The 25,408-nt window shown below is 38.2% G+C and overlaps 1 protein-coding gene across 1 annotated transcript in view; it reads right to left on the bottom strand.

The window, feature by feature from the left end:
* Positions 1–5,118: 5,118 nt before the first annotated feature.
* The window catches only part of TMX4 (thioredoxin related transmembrane protein 4), a 41,148-nt gene continuing 20,858 nt past the window's right edge, over positions 5,119–25,408 (bottom strand). Inside the window, exons 5-8 of the mRNA XM_019734915.2 lie at positions 24,462–24,507; positions 16,642–16,743; positions 10,657–10,720; positions 5,119–9,222 (exon numbers count right to left, since the gene is read on the bottom strand). Coding sequence (XP_019590474.2) covers positions 8,855–9,222; positions 10,657–10,720; positions 16,642–16,743; positions 24,462–24,507 — 580 coding nt within the window. The 3' untranslated portion in view covers positions 5,119–8,854. The remainder of the gene's footprint in view (positions 9,223–10,656; positions 10,721–16,641; positions 16,744–24,461; positions 24,508–25,408) is intronic.

A 25,408-nucleotide genomic window follows, 5' to 3' on the forward strand; every position in this document is an offset into this window, starting at 1 on the left:
GCAGATGGAAAGTGTAATAGGCACAAAGGCACAACTTCTTTTGAGACGTGGATATTCACGGCTTCCCTCTTACCTCCCCTCCCAATCAAGGAGAATTTTGGCAATGTCATTTTGGTATTTACTACTTTCCTAAAGCTCTGTAGCCTAATTGTGCAGTAAGAAAACCTTATAACCTGAGATGGGGTATCTGTATCAGAAAGGATGTTTTTCCAGAAAGGGTAAACATGGAGAGTTAGTAGGTAGGAGGAAAATGGAGGGGGAACAGAACAACTAATGCTCTCACTTTGGGAACACCGTAGAGTGTTTTTCAGGGATAGACTAAAGAATAAAGGAGGGTGGTTAGTGCTGGCTTGAGGAAGGAATATAAGAAAATCAATGTTTACTTTTGATTGTTAGATTATGGTCCTTAGAATGATACAATCCACAAAGACAGGGTTATAGGAGCCCCAGGATTTATTTAGACCATGAAATCCCCCTCATAGCAAAGTAAAAAAGGCAAGAGAACCCACCACTCAATTTAAAAACTCAGCCATTACCACTTTCCTCCCTCCCAGCATTTACGCTTGCTTCCAGGATCATATCACCCTGTTTTGAGGAGCTGGATAGATCAAGGCTGAGCTGTGAGGGCCTGTCTCCTTCTGGTTCATCCTTATTCCTGTTGTGGATCCTTTCAGAGACCCAACCCAAACAACAGAGTTTCACAGGCCTTCCCATCCTGAGCTAATCCTTGTCTACTCAGCCAGACAAGACTCTCAAAAGGATCACTCAGGCTTTATAACACATTCTCCACCCATTCCAAGAAACAGCAAATACCCTCAGGAGAGAAGCAGCCCCAAACACCAGGATCACATTCCTGACCTTCCATCTTCTCTAGATCCTGGCCTGGTAACCTGGTAACCTTCATTATCTTTTAAACTCTGATGCCTTCAAGAACTTCATTAGTGGATGTGGCAATCCCTTGCCACTCCCACTGTAAAAATGAGGCACAGAGAAGTTAGGTAATTGGACTAAGTTAACACCCCTGGCAAGTGGTGGACTTGGGATTCAACCCCAGGAAGATCTGCTCCAGTATCTGTTTTCCTCAGCATCCGCTCCCTGTAAGGCTGGTTGGTATATATTGCTTTCTGGTGATACAAGAACAAATCTTGGAAAATCCTAAGGAACATATTTCTAATATTCCAGTATTTTTATCAAAGATTATTATTAGTAAAGTAGTTTTGGGAATGTCTTATAATCAAAAAAGTCAAAGGGCCAACCAAGAACTGGAAAATCTACATGTCTGTCAATTCATTTTGTAAAATGAAGAAACAATGTGATACATATTCATACAATGAACTACTACACACCAGTAAAAGAATTGACATACTATTGAGACATGTAGCATGGATGAACCTGAAACGCATTATTCTAAGAAAGTACCTTATTCTGTTGTGTTTTATGTCCCTTCTTTTAGGTTTTTGATAAACTTTAAAAGTTTAAAGTTTTTATCTGACAATATTATTTCAAAGATTAGGGCAAGTCTATTCCTGCTGTCTGATGAACAGTTTCCACATTTAATTTTGAATTGTGAGTTCACCTTAAGCAGGGCTTTATCTGTAGGAATCTTTACACCAGGTTTAGGGTGTTTTCAATAGAGTTCCTTCTGTGTTTGCCCCTCCTCCACTAGCATTATTTATGAGAATTGCATGGTTTGGAGACTCTGAAGCTAGTGTAAATTCAAACTCCTGTTTGCATAAGCTCAGGCCCATATGATTTCTCAGGGAAGTCTATTGTTTTCCAACACGAACACCAGGCCAAGAAAGATGAGCTTTCTTGTAGTCTCCATGTGCTAGTGAGCAGATTTTTTGGTTTCCATGAGGATGTAGCTGGGAATTTTAGGCAGTTTGAATCCTAACTTCCCACCTTGTTACAGCCAAGACATTGCACCCTCTACCTGTGTGGCAGGTATAACACACTCTCTGGTTACGTAGTGCAACAGCTCTCCACCATCACCACGTGGGCAGTCCCAGGTCATGTTTATCTGCTTCATGGATTTTGGCCTCTGTGAATTTTTCTTTCTTTTGTGGTCAGCTCTGCCTTTAAAAAAGATGTCTACATTTTAGCCGACATTTCCAGTTTTTGTAGTGAGAGGTTATTCCATTTTTCTGTTCCACAATACTTGTTGTCAAATAAGTCTTGGAAATGCTAAAGTCCTCCTTGGAGATTCCTATCATTAGCCTGCTAAACAGCCAGCGATTTAACCCTGTTTGCAACAATGTATACTAAGATCTCCCCTGACTTGGGTTTACCCTACATCGCCATTTTGTTTGTATATTATAAATTAGGCAGTTCTCCTTGCTCAAGAATAGGCATGAGCTTAACTGTTTTTTGAAGTTACTACTACCTGCCAGGAGGATTGTGTTGCGCTCACAGGGAGGGGGTTCTCTTTCTGCTATAGCATGAAAGCAGATCTGCAGTTTTAAAACGAATGCCAACACTATTCACGTATGTTAAAAAGCACAGAAAAAAAAGAACTCACCCTATTTTATGCCATCTAAAAGGACAATTTGCTCTGTTAGGAGGTAACTCTTTTCCAGTTAGTAGAATAAACTCTCTGAAGAAGGGTCAATGAGTTGATGACATACTATAATCATATGGCTTTGTCCACAGCCAGTTCCCATTTATGGAGCAGTCAATGACATGAAAAGTCTTAGAATACTCCGTGCAGTACTGCTATTAGTCAAAATAGCTCAAAGTCAATGGTCAATGCACAACCTGCTGGTTTGTAATGATTGAGATTCATGTTCAGAATTTATTGCACAGAGAGCTAGAGTTTGAAGGGCGATCCCAATAGAATGACAGCTCTATAATTTTGCGAGCCTAGCCATTTGTCCCTTTGGGGCACAAATGTGCTCTGGCTTTATCCTATGCTCTTTACTTCAGTAACTAATTATAATAAATAATTTTAGGATTTATATGCCCCATCAGTGACAACAGAACACAAAGAATTCTAATGGCATAAATCTTTCCAAAGGGAAATCTTTAGATTAACACGATTAATCAGATGTCTTAACTAGAATCACACGTAGGGAGATTTATGGAGTCTATAAATTACTGATTTCAATATATACTGATTTCAGACATTGAAACAGGAATAAAGCTCATGCAAAGATTATGCCTCCATCGCTTCCCCATAAAAAAAGGTAAAAGAGGCCCACAATCTACTCTAATGGCTCCACAAAAAACCTCCCATTGAGATAAACACTAGTCGTATCTTTCTACACGTGTAGCTTAAAGGTTGTTTGTGGGCATCTAAGGGATCCCAAATCCACCTCTGCCTCAGCAATTCCTAATCTTGCTTTCCTGGTCACATGTAATGTCTAAACCCTCAGCCTAGATCAGGTTCCTTTTTTATTAATTTATATAGCATCTCTTAAGTTTTCCACTTGTAACTTTATCCGTGTTATCAATGTCCATCTTCCTAAGAACATACCACTCACAATTTGAAAACTCTGGTATTTTAAAGACCAATAATGGTAAAGTCTAGAAGGAAGACAACCAGTGTTTGGCCCATATGTATTCTTTCCTCTCCTGCCATGTGTGTGTTCATACTACTAACATTTCTCAGAAGCCTACTCTTTGTGAAGCTCTTGGGTTACAAAGATAGGGAAGATTAAGTCATTGTGGCAGATATTAGCTCTCAAATTTCCCTTTGTTCTTAAAGGCAAGATGATATATCCCAGCCTCCCTGGGATATATCACAGAGGCCAAAATATAAACAGAAGTGGTGCACCTGTGCCTCTTGGCTGACTACCTTTAAAATCTCCCAGGAAAGTGCCTCCATGTACTCTCCCCTTCTGATCTGTTGGGATGAAAATGACCATGGCCACCTTAGAAGTCACATGTTAGAGAGCAAAGCCTCCCTTGACCTGAGTTCCAGAAACACATGCATGAAGCAGAGCCACTGCTGCCTCAGATGCCGGACATGGACTAAGTGAAATAGCAGTAACATTTTTGTTTTTAAAGGTCCTGAGATTTGGCAGTCTGTTAACACAGTCTAGACTAGCCTAAAACAGTTATCAATCTCAAGAAGTTTATATGTTCTAAGAAAGAATTCCTATTACCGTGGAATAGTTCCAAGGAGCCTTCAAGACTGGAGCAAAGCAGGGGGTTGCATTTTGCAATTCAGTGTCATTGACTTCAGAAGTTACAGGTTTTGCTCCGACCAAGGATGTGTGACCAAGTTCATGTATGCTGAGACACAGCATAATGGACATATTTTGCTATATAGACAAATAAGCATTCTGAGCGTTTTTCTGAGGGAGGGACTTGGTAGTATGAAAGTTTAATTTTTTTTTAGTATGCATCCCATTGTTTTTCAAAAGTGAAAAAATCGCATCTCCATTATTTCAGCCTCCAAGGGTGCTAGGAAGAGCCACACCTCCTTTGTGTTTTTCCATGGCCATACAGGTGTAGGCCAGAAACTTCTGAATACCCTAGGAGACCAGGTCAGTCCAGTGTCTTAATGGATTCTGTCTTGCCACCTGCTCCAGCCTTGGCCACCTCCAGACCTCAGGACAGTGGTGACCTGAGAGGTGAGTACAATGAGTTTCTATAGACAACACAATGGGCTGCAACAAGGAGGAACCATTTGATCTTTGGTTCCTCCTTGGCTTTGTGCACTTTTCAGAGCAGCTAAAGGCACATGGTTTCAGTTTCATTAAGTCAAGGAGAAGGCGAGGTAAAGAGGGAAAAGGAACAGACTGGATGGAGGGATGAACACAGAGGAAAATTATGTTTTTAACAAAGTAACCTTTTTCACTGCCTAGGCAAATGACTTCTGTGAAAATGTTGATAGGAAAAGCAATACACTGTTTTGTTTTTACTTAGTTACCACTGTCATTAGGTTTCCATTAGGCAAATGGAAATTTACAATAAAATGAAAACACACAGGATCAAGGATTATGTACAATTTTGTGATTAAGGTTTTTTGTAATTCAGGCAATGTACTGCTAGAAACTCGTATCTTGAATTCTCATTCCAGTTGGTGCAGATGCTATTTGAGGAAGCAAGGAATACATGTATGAAGAGAAAAATAAGTATCACGTGGTTAAATAATGAAGACCATTACAAAGAATATAAATAATAAATTTATAATGTATTGCAATATAAATAAGCAGTATTTTTAGTATAAAAATTGCATTTGCACAAAGAAGCTATTTAGTAACAAATACGATTAACCTATATTGGAAACACGTCAAAGTTGTATGAGTCACGCATATACAATGTCACAGTTCACATGAAATTTCACTGAGAATAAGCCATTTAAAGGCCATCTCCTGGTTTGAAGCTATCAAAAAAGGGCCTTTCAAATGAACCTCCAGGTTCAGGAAAGCTGTTCAAACAGATGCCCCATTAGGGTTCATCAGATTTGATGATTCCATGTTTGGTTTTTCAAGACAAGCTATAATTCTCGAAAGGATGAAAATGTAGGACTGAGGTAACGAGAATAAACAAGAAGGAACTTTTCTGTTGGCATAAAGGGTTTACATGAATACTTTCCAAAATGTTATTATTGACAGGATGGGTCAACCGTACATTTATAATACTGGCAGAAATAACCTCAACACTGAGATAAAGGACAGATAAATATTGATACACATTAGTAAAGCATCAATTTCTCCTTTATTTTTCTCAATTTAAGGCTGTATGCTGAAACGTCAGGCGTACCCTATCTTTTCTTCCCTTTTATTTTTTGACTCTTTAATGTTCTCCATCCTGTGAATCAACATAACAAGCTCCACTCTTGAAAGATTCGGTAATAAAAAGTCACATGTTAAGTACTTGCCTTACAGTACATTTTTATCATCTACCCCAGAGGTGGTACAGGATGCAGGCTCTGCAGGCTTATTTATTCCCAAATCATAGCAACACCATAGCTATCAACAGGGGTTTGGGGCCAGAAAAAAAAAGTCAAAATTTGGCTTTCTCCAGTGTCAAAAGCCAACCCGGCCAAAGCTTGTTTACTTTTTATTACAGCAGTTATTTTGAATTGCTTTATGTAAAGAGGTCTGTGGCTAACAGGGATCATATACGTGAGCTCAGGTGTTAGGTACATGCCCATGCAGTGAGCTGAATGCGCCCTGCTTCGGCCCATTCAGTGCTTACACTTCAAAGGGAAAGAAAGACGTGGGATTGTCTATATGTTGCCTCAATACGAGATCTCTAAGCAAGGTGGGGTAGGGTAGCAGATCTAGCAAGACATGAATAATAAAAGGAACTAAGAGAAAGGTAGCTGTAAGTTTCAACCTTTCCTCTACTCAATGAAAAGGCACCCTGCGCCAACTACTCACACATAAGGCATTGTACCTCCATTCTAAAACCCTGGTACTTTTATTTCTTTCACCTACTTTTAATTTATACAAAATACTATTGTGCAATTAAATAACCAATACTGCAATACAGGGAAGCATGATTATTTTATTTTTTAATCAAAATCATGTTTCCATGCACTTGACTTCTAGAATAAATATATTATCTACAGGAAATGTCCATAGAATCCTACTGAAATGTTAATCCAATTTCAAATTATTTTAGTTTGACTTTTTCCTTTAGTTGTATATTCAGTGAGTGTTGAAAACAAACCTAAAGGCCAAAAATAAAAAGAAATTAAATTAGATGTGTACTTATTAGACTTTAGTAAAAACTCCATCTTTTGCCAGGATGTTAAAAAAAAACAAAACAGGAAAAATGGTTTTCATAGCCAGACACTTAAACTTTTAATGAATCTTCTTTTCCAAGATGTTTTTCTCCCCTCACATCAATTTTTTTTTTCAGTATTGCTCAGAAAGAAAATAGATTAAAAAATACATATATACAATTAGGTACTATTTGGGGTCCTATTAGAAATTGGCCTTATATTTATGAAAAGCCAACATAGATTTTATATCTTCATTCCCTCTCTTCTAGTCACTCACTCACTTAGAAAAAAAAAAAATTAATATGAGGGAGGAGGAATTATACCAAAAAACCAAACTATGAAACATTTCTTATTCCATACCTCTGAACTTGAACTTAATGACCTTTGAAAACCTGCTTCAGCTGATTAAGCGAAAGCAATCCAGTGACAGGAGGGGAGCTCAGCAATGAACCAGAAAACTTCCTGGTATCAGGGAGACAGAGCTGCCACATCAGAATGACGGTGCTCTGTGTGAGGATGTCAGAGACCTATACGGGAGGGAAAGGAAATGAGTCAATGTCAAGATTTTCCCAGCCTCTCAGTTTTGTGATGGCCTCAAATTTGAGGCCATGTTGTTTAAAAACTATTGGTGACTCTTAATGACCCTCACAGTACTGGGGGATGCGACTGTCAGGTAACTGAGTTGGAAAGACGAAAAATAGCCACTTCTAAAACTTGGATTCTTGCAGAATAAAAACTCTCTTTGTGCGAGGTTTGCAACAGGCTCGTTCAAGCACAGGAGGATAGCAAGTTTCAGAACCTCCCCCGTCCTCCAGTGATCCCGTGTTCAAAGTTAATACAAGGAAAGGGTTATCTAAACAGCCAGATAGGAGTGTACTGCATATTTCTTTTTTTAAAAAAACTTTCTGAATTTCATAAACCTGTACTACTTATTATTCTGTCTGGACCCAAGGGGTGTAGAATCAACTTAGTCATCTTTCATAAGCTTGGAATCTAATTTTATGAACTTATTCTACGACATAAATCAGGTAAGGCAGAAGTAGATGGATGGATTTTTAAAAAGAAATTGGGCCCCCTGGGTACATTTAGTAGATTGAGTATTGAGAGATTTACAAGGATGAAATTCTTTACAAGATTAAGGAAGAAGGAAATGAAACCAAATCTTTCATTTCCAGATATTCACTTTCATTAATTCTTTCACCAAAAGCACATCTCTAAAGGAAAACCAGAAACGGTTTTTCAGTTATTAAAGTGGTTCAAGACCAGGGAACCCCTTGAGATGGAAACAAAACAACACAGTATTCAAGTTTTATTCACAAGACTACCTTGTACTGGCAAGACTTAGGGGACTTCTGGGTTTAAGAGGAATATTGCTAAAGGAACTTTTTGAAGAAAAAAAAAGTTATCACATTTTGGCAACAAAAACAACAAAACTCTCTCCTGTAAAATCCCTACTTCCTTTTGAATCACCAAAGGTGACAACATTGCATTTGAGAAGTTTGGCTGTTATAGCTTCATGGGCTGTGGTTCTTGATTATCTAAACCTTACGTTGAATAAACTTAGTTGATGTAAACCCAGCTGCTGTCTGCTCACTAAGCAAGTATTGTGAAGAGCGTGGAGAGGCTGAGGCCCACAGTGGGAAAGTTGGACATGTTAAAGGTAAGAAATAAAACAAAGGAGGTTTAGAGTCACGATGACTTCCAAGCTCTTTCCTACAGTAATTCCAGGGCCCTCTCAATTTGTACCTCTAAAAAAGTGTCCCTATACTATGGTGCCTGATGTTTCTTAATTTGATAAAAACACTTAACCCAAGAGGAGGAAGCAAGCTTCTGCTACACCTGAGGATGCTCAAGCAGCTTTGCTTTGCCTGCAGCCCCGTCAACGAACAGTACTCATAAAGGCTGAGGTTGCTACCTCTGCTCAAAACTCTCTAGCCCCCAGCACATGAACTTGTGCCCATCCCAAGTCCCCAAACAGATCCTAACACCATGTTTGTTTTCCTGTATTCTGATTGTCATGCCTGAAAGAGTCTCATTAATATACATTAGGCTTAATGCCATGACACTACATGACTAGAGATCATTTTTTAGAAGACTTGCTCACTCAGGACAAAAAAGGATTTGGTTTAAACCGCAGACCAGAGGGAAGCATATTCCTTAATACTGTCCTTAAACCTATGGTCCCTTGTCGGCGTGCTGACTTTTGCGCTGCCTCAATGTGTCTTCTGCCATCTCTGTGTCAGCTGAACGCCGGGGCTGCTCAGGGGCGTCGTCTTCTTCAGTCTCATCAGGTTCTACTTCCTTCTGGGTCTCCCTCAGGGACCCCTGGTCCTGGGGGTCACTCCGCTCCTCTTCCACGCCAGCAGCCGGGCTGTCCTCTTCCTCTTCTTCCTCTGCTTCCTCCTCATCCCCAGAGTCTTCTTTCTCCTCTTCATCATCTACAAGGCTGTCCTTGATTTCTTCTTCATTTGAATCATCTTTTTCCTCCTCTGCCGCCTGCAACTGTTCAGCCCGATAAGCCTCCTCTGACCTCCGACTCTGTTCTGTGGAGGGAAGAAGGGGATATCCTGTGAATAAACAATGGTCATTCAGTCATCAATGGATTGCGTTCAGCTGTGAAATGAAAAGAGGGCACCTGATAGTTTTCTCCATCTTGAAACTACGTTATTACACAGGACAGATCTCTGGTTGGTGTCCTAGCTCCATCCAGGGCTTCTCCGTCCCCCTCTGCAGATTTCACTGACCATGTTGACTTTGGAAGAGCATGTGGGCAGGGAGGGCAAAGGTTTCCTCATGCTTTGTGTTTTGTACCTTGTAGAAGACTCAGTGACCCAATTGCCTGTCATGGTAATCGGTTCACCATGTGACTTAAGCTGAGCCAATCAGAGCACTGCCCAGCAAATTTGGCCAGTCAGGAGGAAAAGCTTTCTCTCTTTCTACAGGGATAGCTATTGCTGCTGATAGCCACTGAATCAGTGACATGGAAACAGAAATCTAACATCCTTTGGGCGGTGTTTAAAGTCAGAACATCCCTGGACTTTTGAGTTACGTGAGCTAATAAATTTTCCTACCCCACTCCAAGTTGCTTTAAATTGGGTTTCTGTCACTTTTAAGAATTCTAATTACACTCATGTGCCACATAACGACGTTTTGATAAACAGCGTACTGCATATACCACAGTGGTCCCATAAGATTATAATGGAGGTGAAAAATTCCTATGATAGCTGTCATAACGTAGCAGCGCAATGTACTACTCACGTGTTTGTGGTGGTGATGTAAAAAACCTTCTGTGCTGCCAGCTGTATAAAAGTATAGCACATACAATTATAGTAGTAGTCTACACCATCTGTGTTTGTGTCAGTGCACTCTACGATGTTCACACAAAGGCCTAACAATAAAATTGCCTAACAACACATTTCTCAGAACACATCCCTGTCATTAAGTGGTGGGTGGCTGTAGCTAAGAAAGTCTCAAAGCCTTGAAAATTTCAAGAACTAAAAAGAAATATAAGCATATTTAAACTCCCACATAGAATTCAACAAGTATAGTCTCAAAAATCGGAAGAAAAACATGCAAATCCAGAGTTATTTGGTCTCAGAAACAGTGTACAACAGTGCAAAGATTGCGTGAGACTGCTTTTAAAGGGTTTAAAATAGTTATTGGTACACAGTAGAGGCTTTCTCAATAAATGTGAGGTCCCCTCCCTCTCTTCTCATTCCAGTTTAAATGAAGAAAAAGGTGTCAACTGAAGGGCATACAGTTAAAGGAAAAAAGAAAATTACCAAAATGAAATATTAACTAATTTAAGAGTGGGAAAAAGAGAATTTTTATTCAAGTCTATCTAGAGAACATATTTTGAGGAATTTGGTAGTGGTGATGGTATGGTAACCAAGCAAACAGGGGGAAAATCCATGGCCTATAAAGGGCATACCACAGAATTCCAAAAATACTCTATTGCGTGAGTTTATCACACTTACCGGAATGTTCAGATAAATGCCTTGGAAGTGGCACATAGAAACATTCTGATATTACCACCAAAATCTGGAGGGGGAAAAACAGTGATTTTATAGTGAGTAGGTAGGGTATTTGTTACCAAAGAATGTCAAAATTAGGCTTTATTTCTGTAACCAGATATTCATACTCAAATAATTAGCAGTTAGTCGAAAATCCTCAAAAAAGAAAAGGGTATAACTAAGAATTTCCTATTTTTTAAACATGACACAATATAGAAAAATACTATTAATTGAAAACAGGGGTTACAAAGTCAAATGTCTACAGAAAGCCCACTAAAAATAGATGAATCAAGGATGTATAAGAAAATAGACACTATTCGCCAAGTGTAAAATGGCCTTCTATTATTTATCTATTTATTCTTATTTTATTTTTTGTTTTTATTAAATTTATTGGTGACATTGTTTAGTAAAATTATATAGGTGTAAAGTGTACATTTATATAAAACATCATCTATATATTGCATTATGTGTTCACCACCCAAAGTCAGTTCTCCTTCCATCACTATACATTTCACCCTCTTTTCCCTCTTTTACTAGCTACCCTCCCCCCTTACCCTCTGGTAATCACTCAACTGTTGCCTGTGTTTTCTATAAGATTTTGTTTGTTTGTTCGTTTGTCTTGTTTGTTTGCTGCTTTCAGTTTTATATCCCACATGTGAATGAAGTCATATGGTTCTTGACTTTTTCTGTCTGACTTTCTTCACTTAGCATGATAATCTCAAGATCTATCCATGTTGTCACATATGGAGTATTTCATCTTTTCTTATGGCCAAATAATATTCCTTTGTATATACGAAATTGAACAATTAAATTTGCGAACTCATCCTAGAAAAAGTGCTACCGTGTTTCCCCGAAAATAAGACCTAGCCGGACAATCAGCTCTAATGCGTCTTTTGGAGCAAAAGTTAATATAAGACCCCCGTCTTATATTATGTTAGATAAGACCCAGTCTTATATTATAGTAAAATAAGACAGGATATTATATTAATTTTTGCTCCAAAAGACGCATTAGAGCTGATTGTCCAACTAGGTCTTATTTTTGGGGAAACATGGTACATACTTCATTGCTGAATATCACTATGGTCACATTTGGAGTATTCCCCTTGGGAAGCTATGCACCAATGCCAGTGCCTAGTCCATCCTTCAAAGCAATTTGGGAACTCTTTTTTTCTGGAATGGCCATAAGAACTGTCGTCATGTTACCCTTGATGTCCTGAATGTTATCAAAATGTCTTCCTTTCAATATTTCCTTTATCTTTGGGTAAAGAAAGAAGTCATTGGGGGCCAGATCAGATGAGTAGGGAGGGTGTTCCAATACAGTTATTTGTTTACTGGCTAAAAACTCCCTCACAGACAGTGCCGTGTGAGCTGGTGCATTGTCATGATGCAAGAGCCATGAATTGTTGGCAAAAAGTTCAGGTCGTCTAACTTTTTCACACAGTCTTTTCAGCACTTCCAAATAGTAAACTTGGTTAACTGTTTGTCAAGTTGGTCCAAATTCATAATGAATAATCCCTCTAATATCAAAAAAGGTTAGCAACATCATTGCAACAAGTTCATGAACTTAATTGTCAGACTTTGTATCTACACTTTCTTTATCCAATCATCAATGGAAGGACACTTTGGTTGTTTCCATGTCTTGGCCACCATGAATAATGCTGCAATGAACATCAGGTACATATATCTTTACAGATAAATGTTTTCAAATTTTGGGGGGTAGATACCTAGGAGAAGGATTACTGGGTCATACAGTAATTCTAGTCTTAATTTTTCAAGGAACGTCCATACTGCTTCCATAGCAGCTGCACCAATCTACGTTCCCACCAATAGTGTATGAGGGTTCCTTTTTCTCTGCAGCCTCTCCAACACTAGTTATTATTTGTCTTGTTGATGATAGCCATCAACAAGACTAAGAGTAAAATGGCCTTTTAGAAAACGCTCTTCTGGACAAATACAACTCATCCGTACATGGGCTGCCGCTCAACAACAAATAGGAGTGGTACTTCAGACATTAGTGCTTTAAAGGTACGCTACACCATGTTAAAGAACTCAGCCATAGTCCTTTTGGTTCCATTTTATAAACATCAAACGTGCATCCTACTTTGTGTTTAGGATTATTACTATCTGTATTTCCATTTATTACTTTACTCGGGATTTGGTTCATTAGGTTCAAGGCATCATGTTAACATCTGGGGGGGCAAGGTTCAATGAGAGGAAAAAATGGCAGTTTAATTATAAAGCAACATGGGACCTGTGCTTCATAAGAAAAGTAAATAAAGCACTTCAGGAGATAAGAGATACAGAGATGACAACCAGGGATGGCACTGGGAAGGATCAAGAATGATTACTTGAAGAAGGCACATTTCAGGCCCCGGGCATAGTCATGAGCAGCTGAGTAGTACCAGATGGCTGGTTCCTCTAAGCTACACCAAACTTGATCATGGAGGCTCTTGGATTTAGAGAAAGCTATGAATACCAGGCTGCAGAGACCCATGTGGTGGGGCAACAAGCTGTACAAAGTTCATGGGTTGGGGAGGAACAAGCTCCAAGCCATTAAATTGATTTGAACACCAAAGAGGAAAACATTTCCATCTGAAAAGACTGAGGTTGAAAACTTACATTTTTAATGTTAGTCTAGTGCTTACTCGGTAGCTATTCCTGGGACATAATATTTTTGTAACTTTTTGTTTTCTTTTTCATTTCTTAATTCAACCTGGAAGGGAAATTTTTGTCCTGACATATTGCAAAAGAAAGAAAACAAACATCTGCCAGTGCCAAGAAACACTGGCATTCACAATACATGGGGGTGGAGGAGTAAGACCTACTTGAGACATACCTTGGCCATCTAGAGGCTGGGTAAGGGGGCCTAGAAAAGACTTATGGGACACTAGTCTCAACTTTGTCTCTCAGTAGCTGTGTGACCCTGGGCAAGTCACTTAACTGCTCTATCATTTGAAAGGATGGTTTTGGGCTGGCCTATCACTGATGTCTGTTTTATGTCTAATAGTACATAATTCCATGATATAATCTTTCTTTTCAGAAACTAGGAGTAAAACCCTCTCATTCTCTCAGTTCCAGATCTACTTTCTGGTCTGGAGAACAATTACCTTGGAATGGGCCACTTTCTGAGCCACTAAAACTGGCATTGTTTAATAACAAGGGTCCTCTTCATCTTCCCTTCAGGGGTTACATTTTCAGGTTTCAGTTTTTACCCAAGTAGGTGCAGACAGCCACACCGCTAAATGAGGAGAGTAGGGAGATTTACTACCTTTCGTGGAGAGTAACGTGCCTCCTAATACTGGGGTTCCTTCTCTGCGGGAGGCTCTGTGCTAGGCACTGGTCAACAGCAGTTAGAGAAATAATCTACCTAAGCAACTAAATGTAGACAGCGTCTATGTCAGCTGAAATGGGGACGAGATCCCAGAGGTAAAACACTGCTGCCTGTGTTTCCATTGCTTTTCTGCTTTTCTAGAGCTTTGTTGTCTTCCGTCCTTCAGAGCAGAGTCGCTGATGGCAGAAAATGATGCTGCCAGAGTGACCTGATATATAGACTATGCAGCTAAGGATCTTTTCCATTGATTTAAAATGCAAAATATATAGTTGATTTCTAAAACTGAGCCCTTTGTTTACATGTGAAAAACAATTTAGTAAGATTATTTCAACTATCACTATGTCAATTGAAAAAGTAAACAAAAATCAAACTAATAGCCTTGTTTTGATTTCCCATCTTTCAACATTAGAAAAAATTAGGAAACATAATAAATAATCAGACTTATGGGAAACCATGACTTCATCAGGAAATCACTTCTCTATGGAAAACATCCTGCCCCTTCAGGCCACTGCATAAATTAAACTCCATAAAGACTCACAGAGGGAAGGAGAACCTCCAGCGTGGCCAGGATGGAGCTTCACACGACTGCATGCCTGGGCTCTACTTTCAGCCCCCAGTTAAGGGCAAAGGTGACACAGAACACTGAACTACACACCTGAAGATCTCACTGACGGCAAACATTCCAGCTGTTGTGTGTTTCTTTTAACATATATTGCAGCTGTAGAAAAGGTTTATAGCAGAGATATCTGTATGCTATTTTATGGAAATGTATTAAAAATGTATGAGTCTATTACTGTTTTAAAATTATTATTATTTTGTTAAATAAAGTTCTCTTCCAAACTTTGTATAAAGGCATAATATTCTATACCACTTCAACACTTGAACAGTCTAGAATCAACTCTCTTGTTTAGTTAAGCCTCTAACCTTTGTACACTGATTATTTGAATCTAAGTTTCCAAATGAACTTAGAGCACAGGCAGGACTGATTTCATTTCTTAGACTTAAAGTCATCCTCAAAGATAAAATTCTAAAACTTTCTATGCTGAGAAATATAGTTTTCAATGGTCTTCCAATAGGCTCATACTCAACCTATATTCTCCATAACTCCACCTCAGAGTCTCCCAGGATCTCATACTATTCCCCTATAAAAGCCTCAGTCATGTGGCTCCAAAATGCATTGCTAGAAAAATCTAGCACTAGGGAGTAGTACATTTATATTCAAAGTCAAATCCTTTCCGGCCAGAACATTAGGGACGTGTTAATTAATAATAAGATTAATGTATCAGAGTGGAACATATCTAATGAAAGACAGACACATCCCATGTCCCATGAAGTTAACATCAGCAGTAAAATCTCAAATACAAATCATAATATGAAGAAAGCATGTTCATGGCAAAATAAAATCAAGCTTCCTTGGCTCTATGGAATATGACTGCGTTGTACTAAGTTATGACTTGTTATGAAGGCAATTGCTAATATTTTGAGCTTGTTTTTAAAATGACATTGCTAAAAAGAACATAAGGGGAGAAGGGATTGGTAGATGAGGGTAAAAGGGATCAAATATATGGTGATGGAAGGAGAACTGACGCTGGGTGGTGAACACACAATGTGAAATATAGATGATGTAATACAGAATTGTACACTTGAAATCTATGTAACTTTATAACAACTGTCACCCCAATAAAGTTTAATTAAAAAAAACAAAAAAACAAAATTCATTATAAAATGTAAGGACAGTTTTTTAAGATAATCTTAACTAAAATTTTGTCCTTTTAATATAATTTTTTGGTAATCATCAATTAGTCCTATCATACAGCATTTGGAAGCTACATGATTAATATGTAGTATAATGGCTTTTAAGAATTTATCTTAATTAGTTTAAAGCTCAATTAAATTGATCAAGTGTAAGTAAAGAGAAAAAATTTTAAAATTGTATCAAAGAGTAAAACATGCCAAAATACTTATCATTGCCTATATAGTTAAGTAAATAAATTCATTATTTCAACACTTACCTAAAATACCAAGGGAGAAAACACACAGATACGTCCCTGATACTGATCATCATGTCAAAGAAGACACAGCAATGTGCTTTGTATCTTAATTTTTTTCCACGATACTGACTTTTTTTTACACATATTAACTGGTAAAATCCACCACACACCAGAGTGTATGTATAAGCAGCTGGCCAGGATTAGAGGTTGAATTGAAGGATATGAATAAGAAAAAATCATCTTGCTCACTCAAGGAACAAATTCACAGCTTTGGCCTTGTTGCCACAATGTTCTAATTGAGGAGGCAACGTATGAAATCATAAACGACTCAGTTGTACCGGAAACTATCAAGTAAGGTCTATTTTTTCTTTCATCACTGCCTATATTTGGGGCAGCACACATCTTCAAAATATTTTAGGGACAGGATTAGGAGATAATAATTTAATGAATTTTCCATCTCAAATTACCACTGAAAGCAGTATCAAACAAGGAAATGCTACTTAACTGCTTAGATGACACACAAAATGATATTTGTTTATGTGCTTTTTCTTTCTTGGCTGCTTTCTAATTTTGCATGAAACCTATTTAGCTTTAATGATATGAAAAAAGATTGGCATTATCTCTTACCAGACCCAAGAGAAGCCCAAAAATCAAGGTGGCTATGACAAAAATGACGTAAGAACACCAAGCAGGAATTCCAAGGGTCACTGTGAAATAGTTGTGAAGATGCTGTAATCAAAAGAAAAAGAAAAAACTACTTATAATAAGGACCAAAAATGTTTGAGACTCTCTCTCTAGCTATAATACAAGTCTATAAATTGTTTCCACATATAGGAGCCCCCACAAATTTTACAATATCAAGAATCTGAGAGTAATACTGAAGGTTCTATCTAGTAAAAGTTATACTTCTTTGGAGTACATGATCTGATAGAACTCTGGTAGAACTGGTTTTCTAGTCTCTTCTTCCATGATGATAGATTTGTGGGTTTTTTTTTTTGGTCTCTCTCCCCTAATAACTCTCCCCTAATAACTATATATACCTCAATTTTTACTCACTATATGGCATCCATAAAAAAATTAAACTTGGGCCTTGACCAATTCGGAAGTACAACTGAATACTACTTACAGAACACCAACCATTTAAAATGTCTCCATATTTCCTTTATCTAGTCAGACTCTCGTTGTTCCCCTACCCATCCTTGCTGTCTTTCCTAAATCACCGTAAAATCTAAAATGTAATAGCAGACAGAAGAAAGTTAGTACAGTTAATTCATTATGAGGAAATGAGATTTCATCGGGCTTTGAGGAGAGGGCACATTCCTTTATGCTTACTGTTCCCTGGAACTCTATTTAATACCAGAGACTGAAAAAATGAGTGACGAGATACAATCTGAAATTGAAATTATTTCCACACTAAATCACACAGGAAGTACAGACTATGTACTGGTATTTTAGAGTCAAATTCCAGTTAGATGTGGAGCTGCAGGAGCGATGCTTCCTCAGATTGTTTAGTGATCACTGGTTTCGGGCCATTACAGCTTCACAGTCATTCACTATCATCTGAGCAATAACTGGGCACAGGATGAAATGGCCCCAAGCTAAATGCCATTAGCAGGCGAGATCAGGACCAAATGACTTGCCTGGAACAAGTGAGATAACCGAAAATGAGTCCAAGTTTCTATTTTAATTTAGTATTTTTCAAAATCTAAATTACTCAAGTGTCTCCCATTGGTTTCTCAGTTTACAAATGTCAATACAATTAAATAATATATTTCATTCTGGCTTAAGTCTGAATGATAAACAAAAACGTTTAACTGATTTAGAATAATCTGAGATCTCCTCTCGCCAACTTCTTCTTCAGCAGAAGTGATGGTTCTAAAGACTCAGCAAGTATTTTAAACACTGACAAAGTGTTTAACAAACATTAATATTTGTTGAGTGAGGAAAAGATACTAGCAAATCCTTAAACTATGCACAGGAAATACAAACAACTCTTGATTTGTAAAACTTTCCTCTGTCCTTTTGGTGGCTGCACTGTTAATCATTCTGTCTTTAGCCAGGGCAATTGCTTACTAAGAAAAACCCAGTATTCTGGAACCCAGCAGGCAAAAGAGGTATTGGGGTCTCCAAATGTTGTTTCATTCAAACTCTTTTCAATGGAAGTTCTAAAATGTACTGCACAAGTCCCTGCTTTAGAAAATTCTATGTATTGAATACAGTTGATGCTTTTCTTGATAACGCAATACCATCATCAAGATTAAACTTTGAATGCGCCAAAGAATTAGAAGATATGAAAAGCCAGTCTGCCTTAATGCTGACCCATGAATGTACAGGTGTGTACGCTGGAACTTGCTTTATAAATAATACCTGCCCATTTGCCTACTCTTAGGGTTAGAATGAGTAACGGGCAGCTCTAAGTCCTTCTAGTCGGCATCTTATGCCCTTCCTGCAAAATAAATGATAAAAGTAACCCTTAAGAAACTTTCTATTTTCTAGAATACTGTAAATCCACTTCTTAGCAAATTCAAAACACCCTCTTGTTTTAATAAACTCCACTTCAATTTTCTTACATCAACGTACACTTCAAAGGATGAGAAACCCTGCCATCTTGTGGTCTTTTAGGTGATTATTACTAAAGTCTCATTAATAGAGTTGTGGTTTTACAAATGCAGACATAAATCTTCATCTGTTTATTTGACTTTATCTTTATTTTATTTGACCCCACAATAGTTTTAGAATACCTTAAGAGTGTTAGGGTTCCTGGTACTAAGTTTTGCTGTATATATGTTTCTGGGTAAACACTGATTAAAATTGATCTAATTTAGTTTTAGATTTCTGTTTCTATTTCTTTAGTTGCCAGGCAATGACACTTTTCACTTGTGGACAACACTGATCCCTGTTCAATATTATATGTGCTCCTTACAAGGAAGCATCTTATTCTGTTTCCTTAAAATACACAAAAATGGTGCCCTTATGGGCCTCATACCTTATGCTATTGCAACAGATGACTGAGAGCCAAGATTTGAGTAAGAAGAATAAATGAAGATGCCATTATGATAGAATATGTAAGACTATTCCAACCAGTGGTGAGACGGATATAAGGATTGAAGCCAGGCCAAGGCATTCATGGATCAGAGGTAGAGCCTTCCGTGCTCAGGGAGGCCGGACTCCCTCTGAGACCTGAGCTACAACAGGACAGGGCAGACTGGATGCTGCCCTGGACACCCACCCGTCCAGCCCAATGTTGCATGGTCTCACTCAGAGCTGGACTGGCCAAAGAGGACAGGAAGCCTTTTGTAATTATATTACTTGGACTTACATAAGCGAAACCCTATGTTACAGGGTATATATACTCTGAGAGGTTTGGGGACAAGCCTATAGCCCTTTCATACACAGGTCAGAATCCTCAAAATATATTCCCTGTGTGGGAGCAGCACAGAAAGACTTCTCCAGTGATGGCCAAGGGTTCACTTCCCCTTCCATGTTTTACCCTCTCAACACTTGCAACAAGACACAACCATGCAGCCTCTTATAGGCATTAAGAGATATATCTTGGGGGTGTACACTATCTCACTGTAATATTGTTCTAGATATTAAGAAACAAAAAGTAAGAGAAGAGGTACCATTATCTAAAACACAGGGGGATGTTTGGAGTTTTAAAATACACTCTTATTATTCTCCAGTCTAAATACTCATGGCCTTTAATTCTCATCATGTGGTATTTATGAAGCATTAGATCTTCTCCTCACACAGGTTATCCTCCCAAGAAGGCAGCGCACCTTACTGTAGCTAAAATGTGCCATATGCCTGCAACTTTCATAACAGTAATATTGAGAAGAGGTAAGTTACATACTATGTTACCTCAGTGAGCAGTACAAATTCGGCAAATAATATATAAGTACACTGAAATGCTAAACCTAGTTAGCAAAAGTGCACATTATATAACTGCCGTGGAATCCTATTTCAATCCTGCCATCAGACTTTGTTAAAAAGATAAATGAATAAAAACATGAAAATATTCCTTGTTGCTCAGTTACAGGAGAAAAGGAAAATAATGACAACAATAATTAATGGATATAATTAATAAAAAACACTTATCAAGTACATATGAGGTGCCAGGTTCTATGCTAAGTATTCAAAATGTTCTAGTAACAACAGTTTATAGCAGGAAAAACAGATGGGTTCAGAGACATACACACAAGGTGGAGAACAATGACTTGTCTCTCTGGGAGAAAGATAACACCTCCCTGCATCATTCAGGCCCACTGTGAAGAGGGACGAGAAGACAGAAAGGCTGGAACGTCTCCATACATGTGCCACGGACAAAATCTCAACCCCAGACTTCCTAACCCCGACCTGTAGCACCACCCCTGACAAAGGTGCTTTCCAAGTTAGGTCTTCTGCACATGGCGTTCAAAGCATTACCCTCGCCTGGTACTATCCTTTAGCTTATTAACATTTCTCATTAAGCTGAGTCACTGGTTTTTAAAGTTGAATAAAATTGTTAAAAAATTTTTATGTAGCTATATAAATAGAAAATCAGTATCAATTCCGTAGATGTCTGCCCTGAGAAACTCCTCCAGGTGTGTATCCTTCAGGCTTCAGTGACTTCTGTGAGGTGGGCAATGTCAAGACTCTACATGAGGATAGGTATTACAGCTGAAGTGGCAATGACTTCTATAAGTTTATATAAAAATTAAAATACATAGGTGATACCTTCATGACTAGATTGGAAAAGCAATTTGAATTTTGGTGATGGAATGAACACTTGAGATTGTCTACCCTTCCCCCACACTGTGATACAAATTACCTATCATGGATCCCTAGGATTCCAGATGACAGCAGGAAGCTCACAGAATGCGGCTTATAAAACGTTCAAGAGACTTCCTCACCTCAAGGGTTTATTCAAGCAAGAGGATATGGGAGGTTGACGTAGAGTTAAGGAAGCCAAATGCAGAACCCAACGAAACCCCTGAGTTCATAGGGATTCAGCTGTATGGTTCTCCTCACCAAGTGATCCTGACATCCTGAGAACCAGCTTTTATTTCCAGAATGCCAGACACAGCAAGTTGGCTTCACTCCTAAGGCAGAAACTCAAGGACTTTAAGGGCTCACTGGATCAGTAGGCTCTGATCTTTAGATAGTGCGCTTGTTTTTGTTTTATCTTTTTCATTACAGACAAATTAGAAAGAGAGAAACATAAGAGTTTTTTTGTTTGTTTTTGCTTTTTTAAATCAGGCTTAAGTTCAATATCAGATAGTTATTGTTGATATCTGATTAATCTCTCTCTAGGCATTTTCCTATATACACATAAAACCTCCATATAAACATATCACGACACAGACTGTTTTTTTTTTTTTTATCTTTTCCCCCACTTAATAACATACCATTTTCCCTATGGATGTATTTACATCTAACCAGCTACCCATCCAGGGGAGACTGTTGCTGAGGAAAGACTGACTCCTATCTGTGGCCACAGAATCTCAGTGGGATAAAAGAGATTGTGGATGGGCTTCGGAAATCTTGTCTCACTGGCATTAGCCACTCTGTCTTTCCTTCTTCACTGTTTTTATCTTCTTTCTTGTAGACTTTACACTCTTTTAGTGCTAGCCATGCTTTCTCTCTTGGTCTCTCTCCCCCGCCATGTGCTGTGTTTCTTCTCTTTATTGTTAATACAGTTGTACTACAGCTTTATACTGTCTAGACATGTTAAAAACAAATTATGTTCCCCACAATTATATATTCAAAATTGATGAAACGATCTCTGGCAAGGAAGAAGAACAGTTAAATAAGCTAACTGAGAGAGTTGGGTAATCAGAAAAGAGGACAGTAACATCAGTGGTTCTGTCAGAGCAACAAGGCAAGACTGTCCTAGACATTAGAGTAGAAACCAGAGACCTGACAGGTAGCCAAGGATTGTGTCCCACCAGGCCAGAGATCATACCCTCCGTGAACAGAGGACGAGGGCTGAATTCTAGAAACACAGGTGGTGAGAGCCCTTCCCGGAGATTTCACGAAAGGCTAGGAACTTTTTTCTAAGAAATAAACCACAAAGGCTGTCAAGAGGCTTGGGGAAGCTACATGCTGATACAGAACATAACACCAGATTTCTACCACAGGGTTTTAAAGTAATGTATACATACACATGAGAAGATTCAAATCATCTGCAAACCTACTATATATGTTCTTTTAGTCAGGTACTCTCCTCCCCTCTACACATCCCCACACAATCTACAATCAGGGCAAATGTGTTAGTGAACCCAATAAATATAAATGGACTTAAGTTCATGCGTTAAAATAATTACTTCCTGCTATATACTTTTTACAAGACTCACTAAAACATAACAAAAAGGTTGATAGTGGGGAAAAAAAATCTAGGCGAATGCTAACCAAAAAGAAAAAATACATATGGTATTAATATTAGATAAAGGCAACTTTATAGAATGTATAATGTAATTTTTTGTCAAATTTTATAGTTTATCTTATAAAACTATCTTTTTTTGTTTCCTTTTTAAATATCTGGAAAGACATTCTAAATACGTGTAATGATAAACACCCACTCCTGGCCTTGATGTGACAATGCCACACATTGTAATCATTTGCATGATATAATGAAAAACTGTTAACTCCTTGTTTAAAACTCTTGTTTAACTGAGTATTAAAAGCCAAGTTATATGACGTCAGAGTAATTAGTTTTGTTCCCTGATACTATGTTTGAAAGTAAAACTCTTCCATGACCGACTTCCATCTCAGCTCTCCTTAACCCACAGAACAAATGCACTTCTGGACATGCAATTATTATAGGTTCTATGTTAAGATCTTGCTCTCAATGATTCCTGATATCCATGTATTACCATGTTTCCCCGAAAATAAGACTGGGTCTTATATTAATTTTTGCTCCATTATGGCTTATTTTCAGGGGATGTATTATTTTTTCATGTACAACAATCTACATTTATTCAATTACAGTCATGTCTCTTCTTCTGGAACATCGTCACAACGTACTAAATGCACCCGTCTGGCTGAGATCTTAACTGGGACTTATTTTCGGGGTAGGTCTTATTTTCGGGGAAACACGGAATAATTACCCCGTTAAGTCAGACATTATTAAGGCTACAAGGCCCTCACTTGGATACCAGAACATATGACTGTCAACCTTTAGTGTCAACATACTGCAAAAGGCAAAATCCCTTACTCTCAATTCCCAGGTGGCAATTCATAATTCTCAGCCCTTGAATAAACTTGTCACCAATGTTAAGAAAATGGTAGAAGGAAACCATATGAAACTCATACTATCTGGAGAGAGGAAACAGGCGAGTTATTGTTTAATATCACACAGAATTCCCAAAAAATAAAATAAAATAAAATAAAATAAAATAAACAAACAAAAAAAACAGTTAACAAATTTTAACCAAAAAATACTAAATCCAAGTGGCCAATTTAGTTTCTGTTGTTAAAAAAACCTAAAGTTGGTATTCTATCTCACAAAGAAGAAAATAAAATAAAACAGAAAAGCTGGGACATAAAAGGTTGTTCTTAAATTTCCTTCCACATATATCAGTATGCATGAAAAACAGTAAGAATCTTCATGGGGCCTTGAATATTAAGTTCCTAATATGACACCATGACCTATAATCATAGCTTAGAAAAGACAAATATAGGGACTCATTTCTAAAGATTTGAAATACTTTAAAGGCATACATTTAAATCCACAGTAGTTGTGTTAAATCTGGCAGGATGTAGTCCGCTCTACACAAGAGCAAAAGGGAGCAGGAGGATTTTTGAGACAGTCAAGATTATATAATTGTTCAGTCTTTTAAGCTAAGTAACAGTTCTAAGTCACTGAAATGATACAATCACATATAGCAGGGATGTCCAAACTTTTCCTTAAAGGGCCAGAGTGTAAATATTTTAGGCTTGTGGGCCACATGGTCTCTGTTACAATTACTCAACTCTACCATTGTAGAATCAAAGCAGTCATAGACAATAGGTAATGGATGAACACGGTTGTGTTCCAATAAAACTTTATTTATAAAATCAGGTGGCCAGCCACCAAGTGGAAGTTTGCTGATCCCTGACATATAGAATCACTTTCAGGCTTAGATAATCTTTGATCTGTTGGGAGATTATGACAATAGGAAAATAAGACAAATTAAAAACAAAAGCCCTTTCAGCTTTGATAAAGGGATTCATCACCAATCTAAGAAAACAGGACTTTGATATAATACAGGTCCTTGTTCAATTTATTCCCTTCTACACAAGGACACATTTCCACTGGGGAACCCATCTGAAAGTAGTAGTGTGGCTTAAGAAGAATAGCGAAATTATAAAAGTATTTATAAGTGTTTATTTTTCTACTGTTTAGAAGCTACATTCTTACTCTTAAAAACAACAACAAAAAACCCTCTGCAAAGATAATCACAAAGGATGTATTTAAGATTCCTTACCCATATCTTGCCAGAAATGCTGAAAAGACCAGCCATACCAGACATCCTAAAAAAAAAAAAAAAAAAAATGAAGACAAGGAGAACCATTGGTGATGCATACTATGGAAAAACAAAACAAAACTGAGGTCACAAGGATCTGCCCTCCCACTTTTGTAATGCATTGTCTCTCTGCTGGATTCACAAGCATTCATATAGAGCTTAGAGTCCACAGCCATCATTTTAGTCACTGCTGTAATACACTCAAATCCCCTGACCTGTTTCTCCCTCCATTGTACATACCTGGCAAAAACCTCAACCTTGGGCAGCTGCATGTCTCTGGGGAAAAATCAGATGACCAGCTGACTGTTCTCCCTTCACAGTCACAAACCTCAGTGAGCCCTCAATACTGCATTTTTTAGGCTCTACCTGAGAGGACAGCTCGTGTCCTTTTTTCCTCTCTTCACACCCTCCCTTCGTCATGCACTCTCAGCTAACAAATGCTCCTCGCTTGTCACTGCGAAATCAGAAGCCGTTGTGTGATCTCTCTTATCTCCTCACCAGCAAATCTGAGCCTGGTGTACACTCATCCCCCTTCTCTTGTTACGACAGAGAAAGTCTATCTGCCCTACCAGTCTAATTCCTCCACTTGTGCTTTGGATCCCATCCCTTTGGCTTGTTAATGACTTGGTTCTTTCTGCCATGCCCTCTTCCTGCATTAGCAATTTCTCCCTTTCTGCTGGATCATTTTCACCGGCATGAAAACATGTTCTACCTTCTCTCATCTTTTAGAAAGAGCATCCTTGGACCTCACCTGGCTCTCTGGCTTCACAGACAAACTTCTCCAAAGAGTAGTCCGTGCTTGCTGTTTCTTCTTCCTTAAGGCATCTTTAACCCATTCAAACCTGCTTCTGTCCTCACTACTGCACTACTGCTTGTCAACGCCACAAAAATCTCGCCTTGCTTCATTC

The sequence above is a fragment of the Rhinolophus sinicus genome, linkage group LG13 (assembly GCF_036562045.2).
Source record: "Rhinolophus sinicus isolate RSC01 linkage group LG13, ASM3656204v1, whole genome shotgun sequence".
NCBI classification, from domain to species: domain Eukaryota; kingdom Metazoa; phylum Chordata; class Mammalia; order Chiroptera; family Rhinolophidae; genus Rhinolophus; species Rhinolophus sinicus.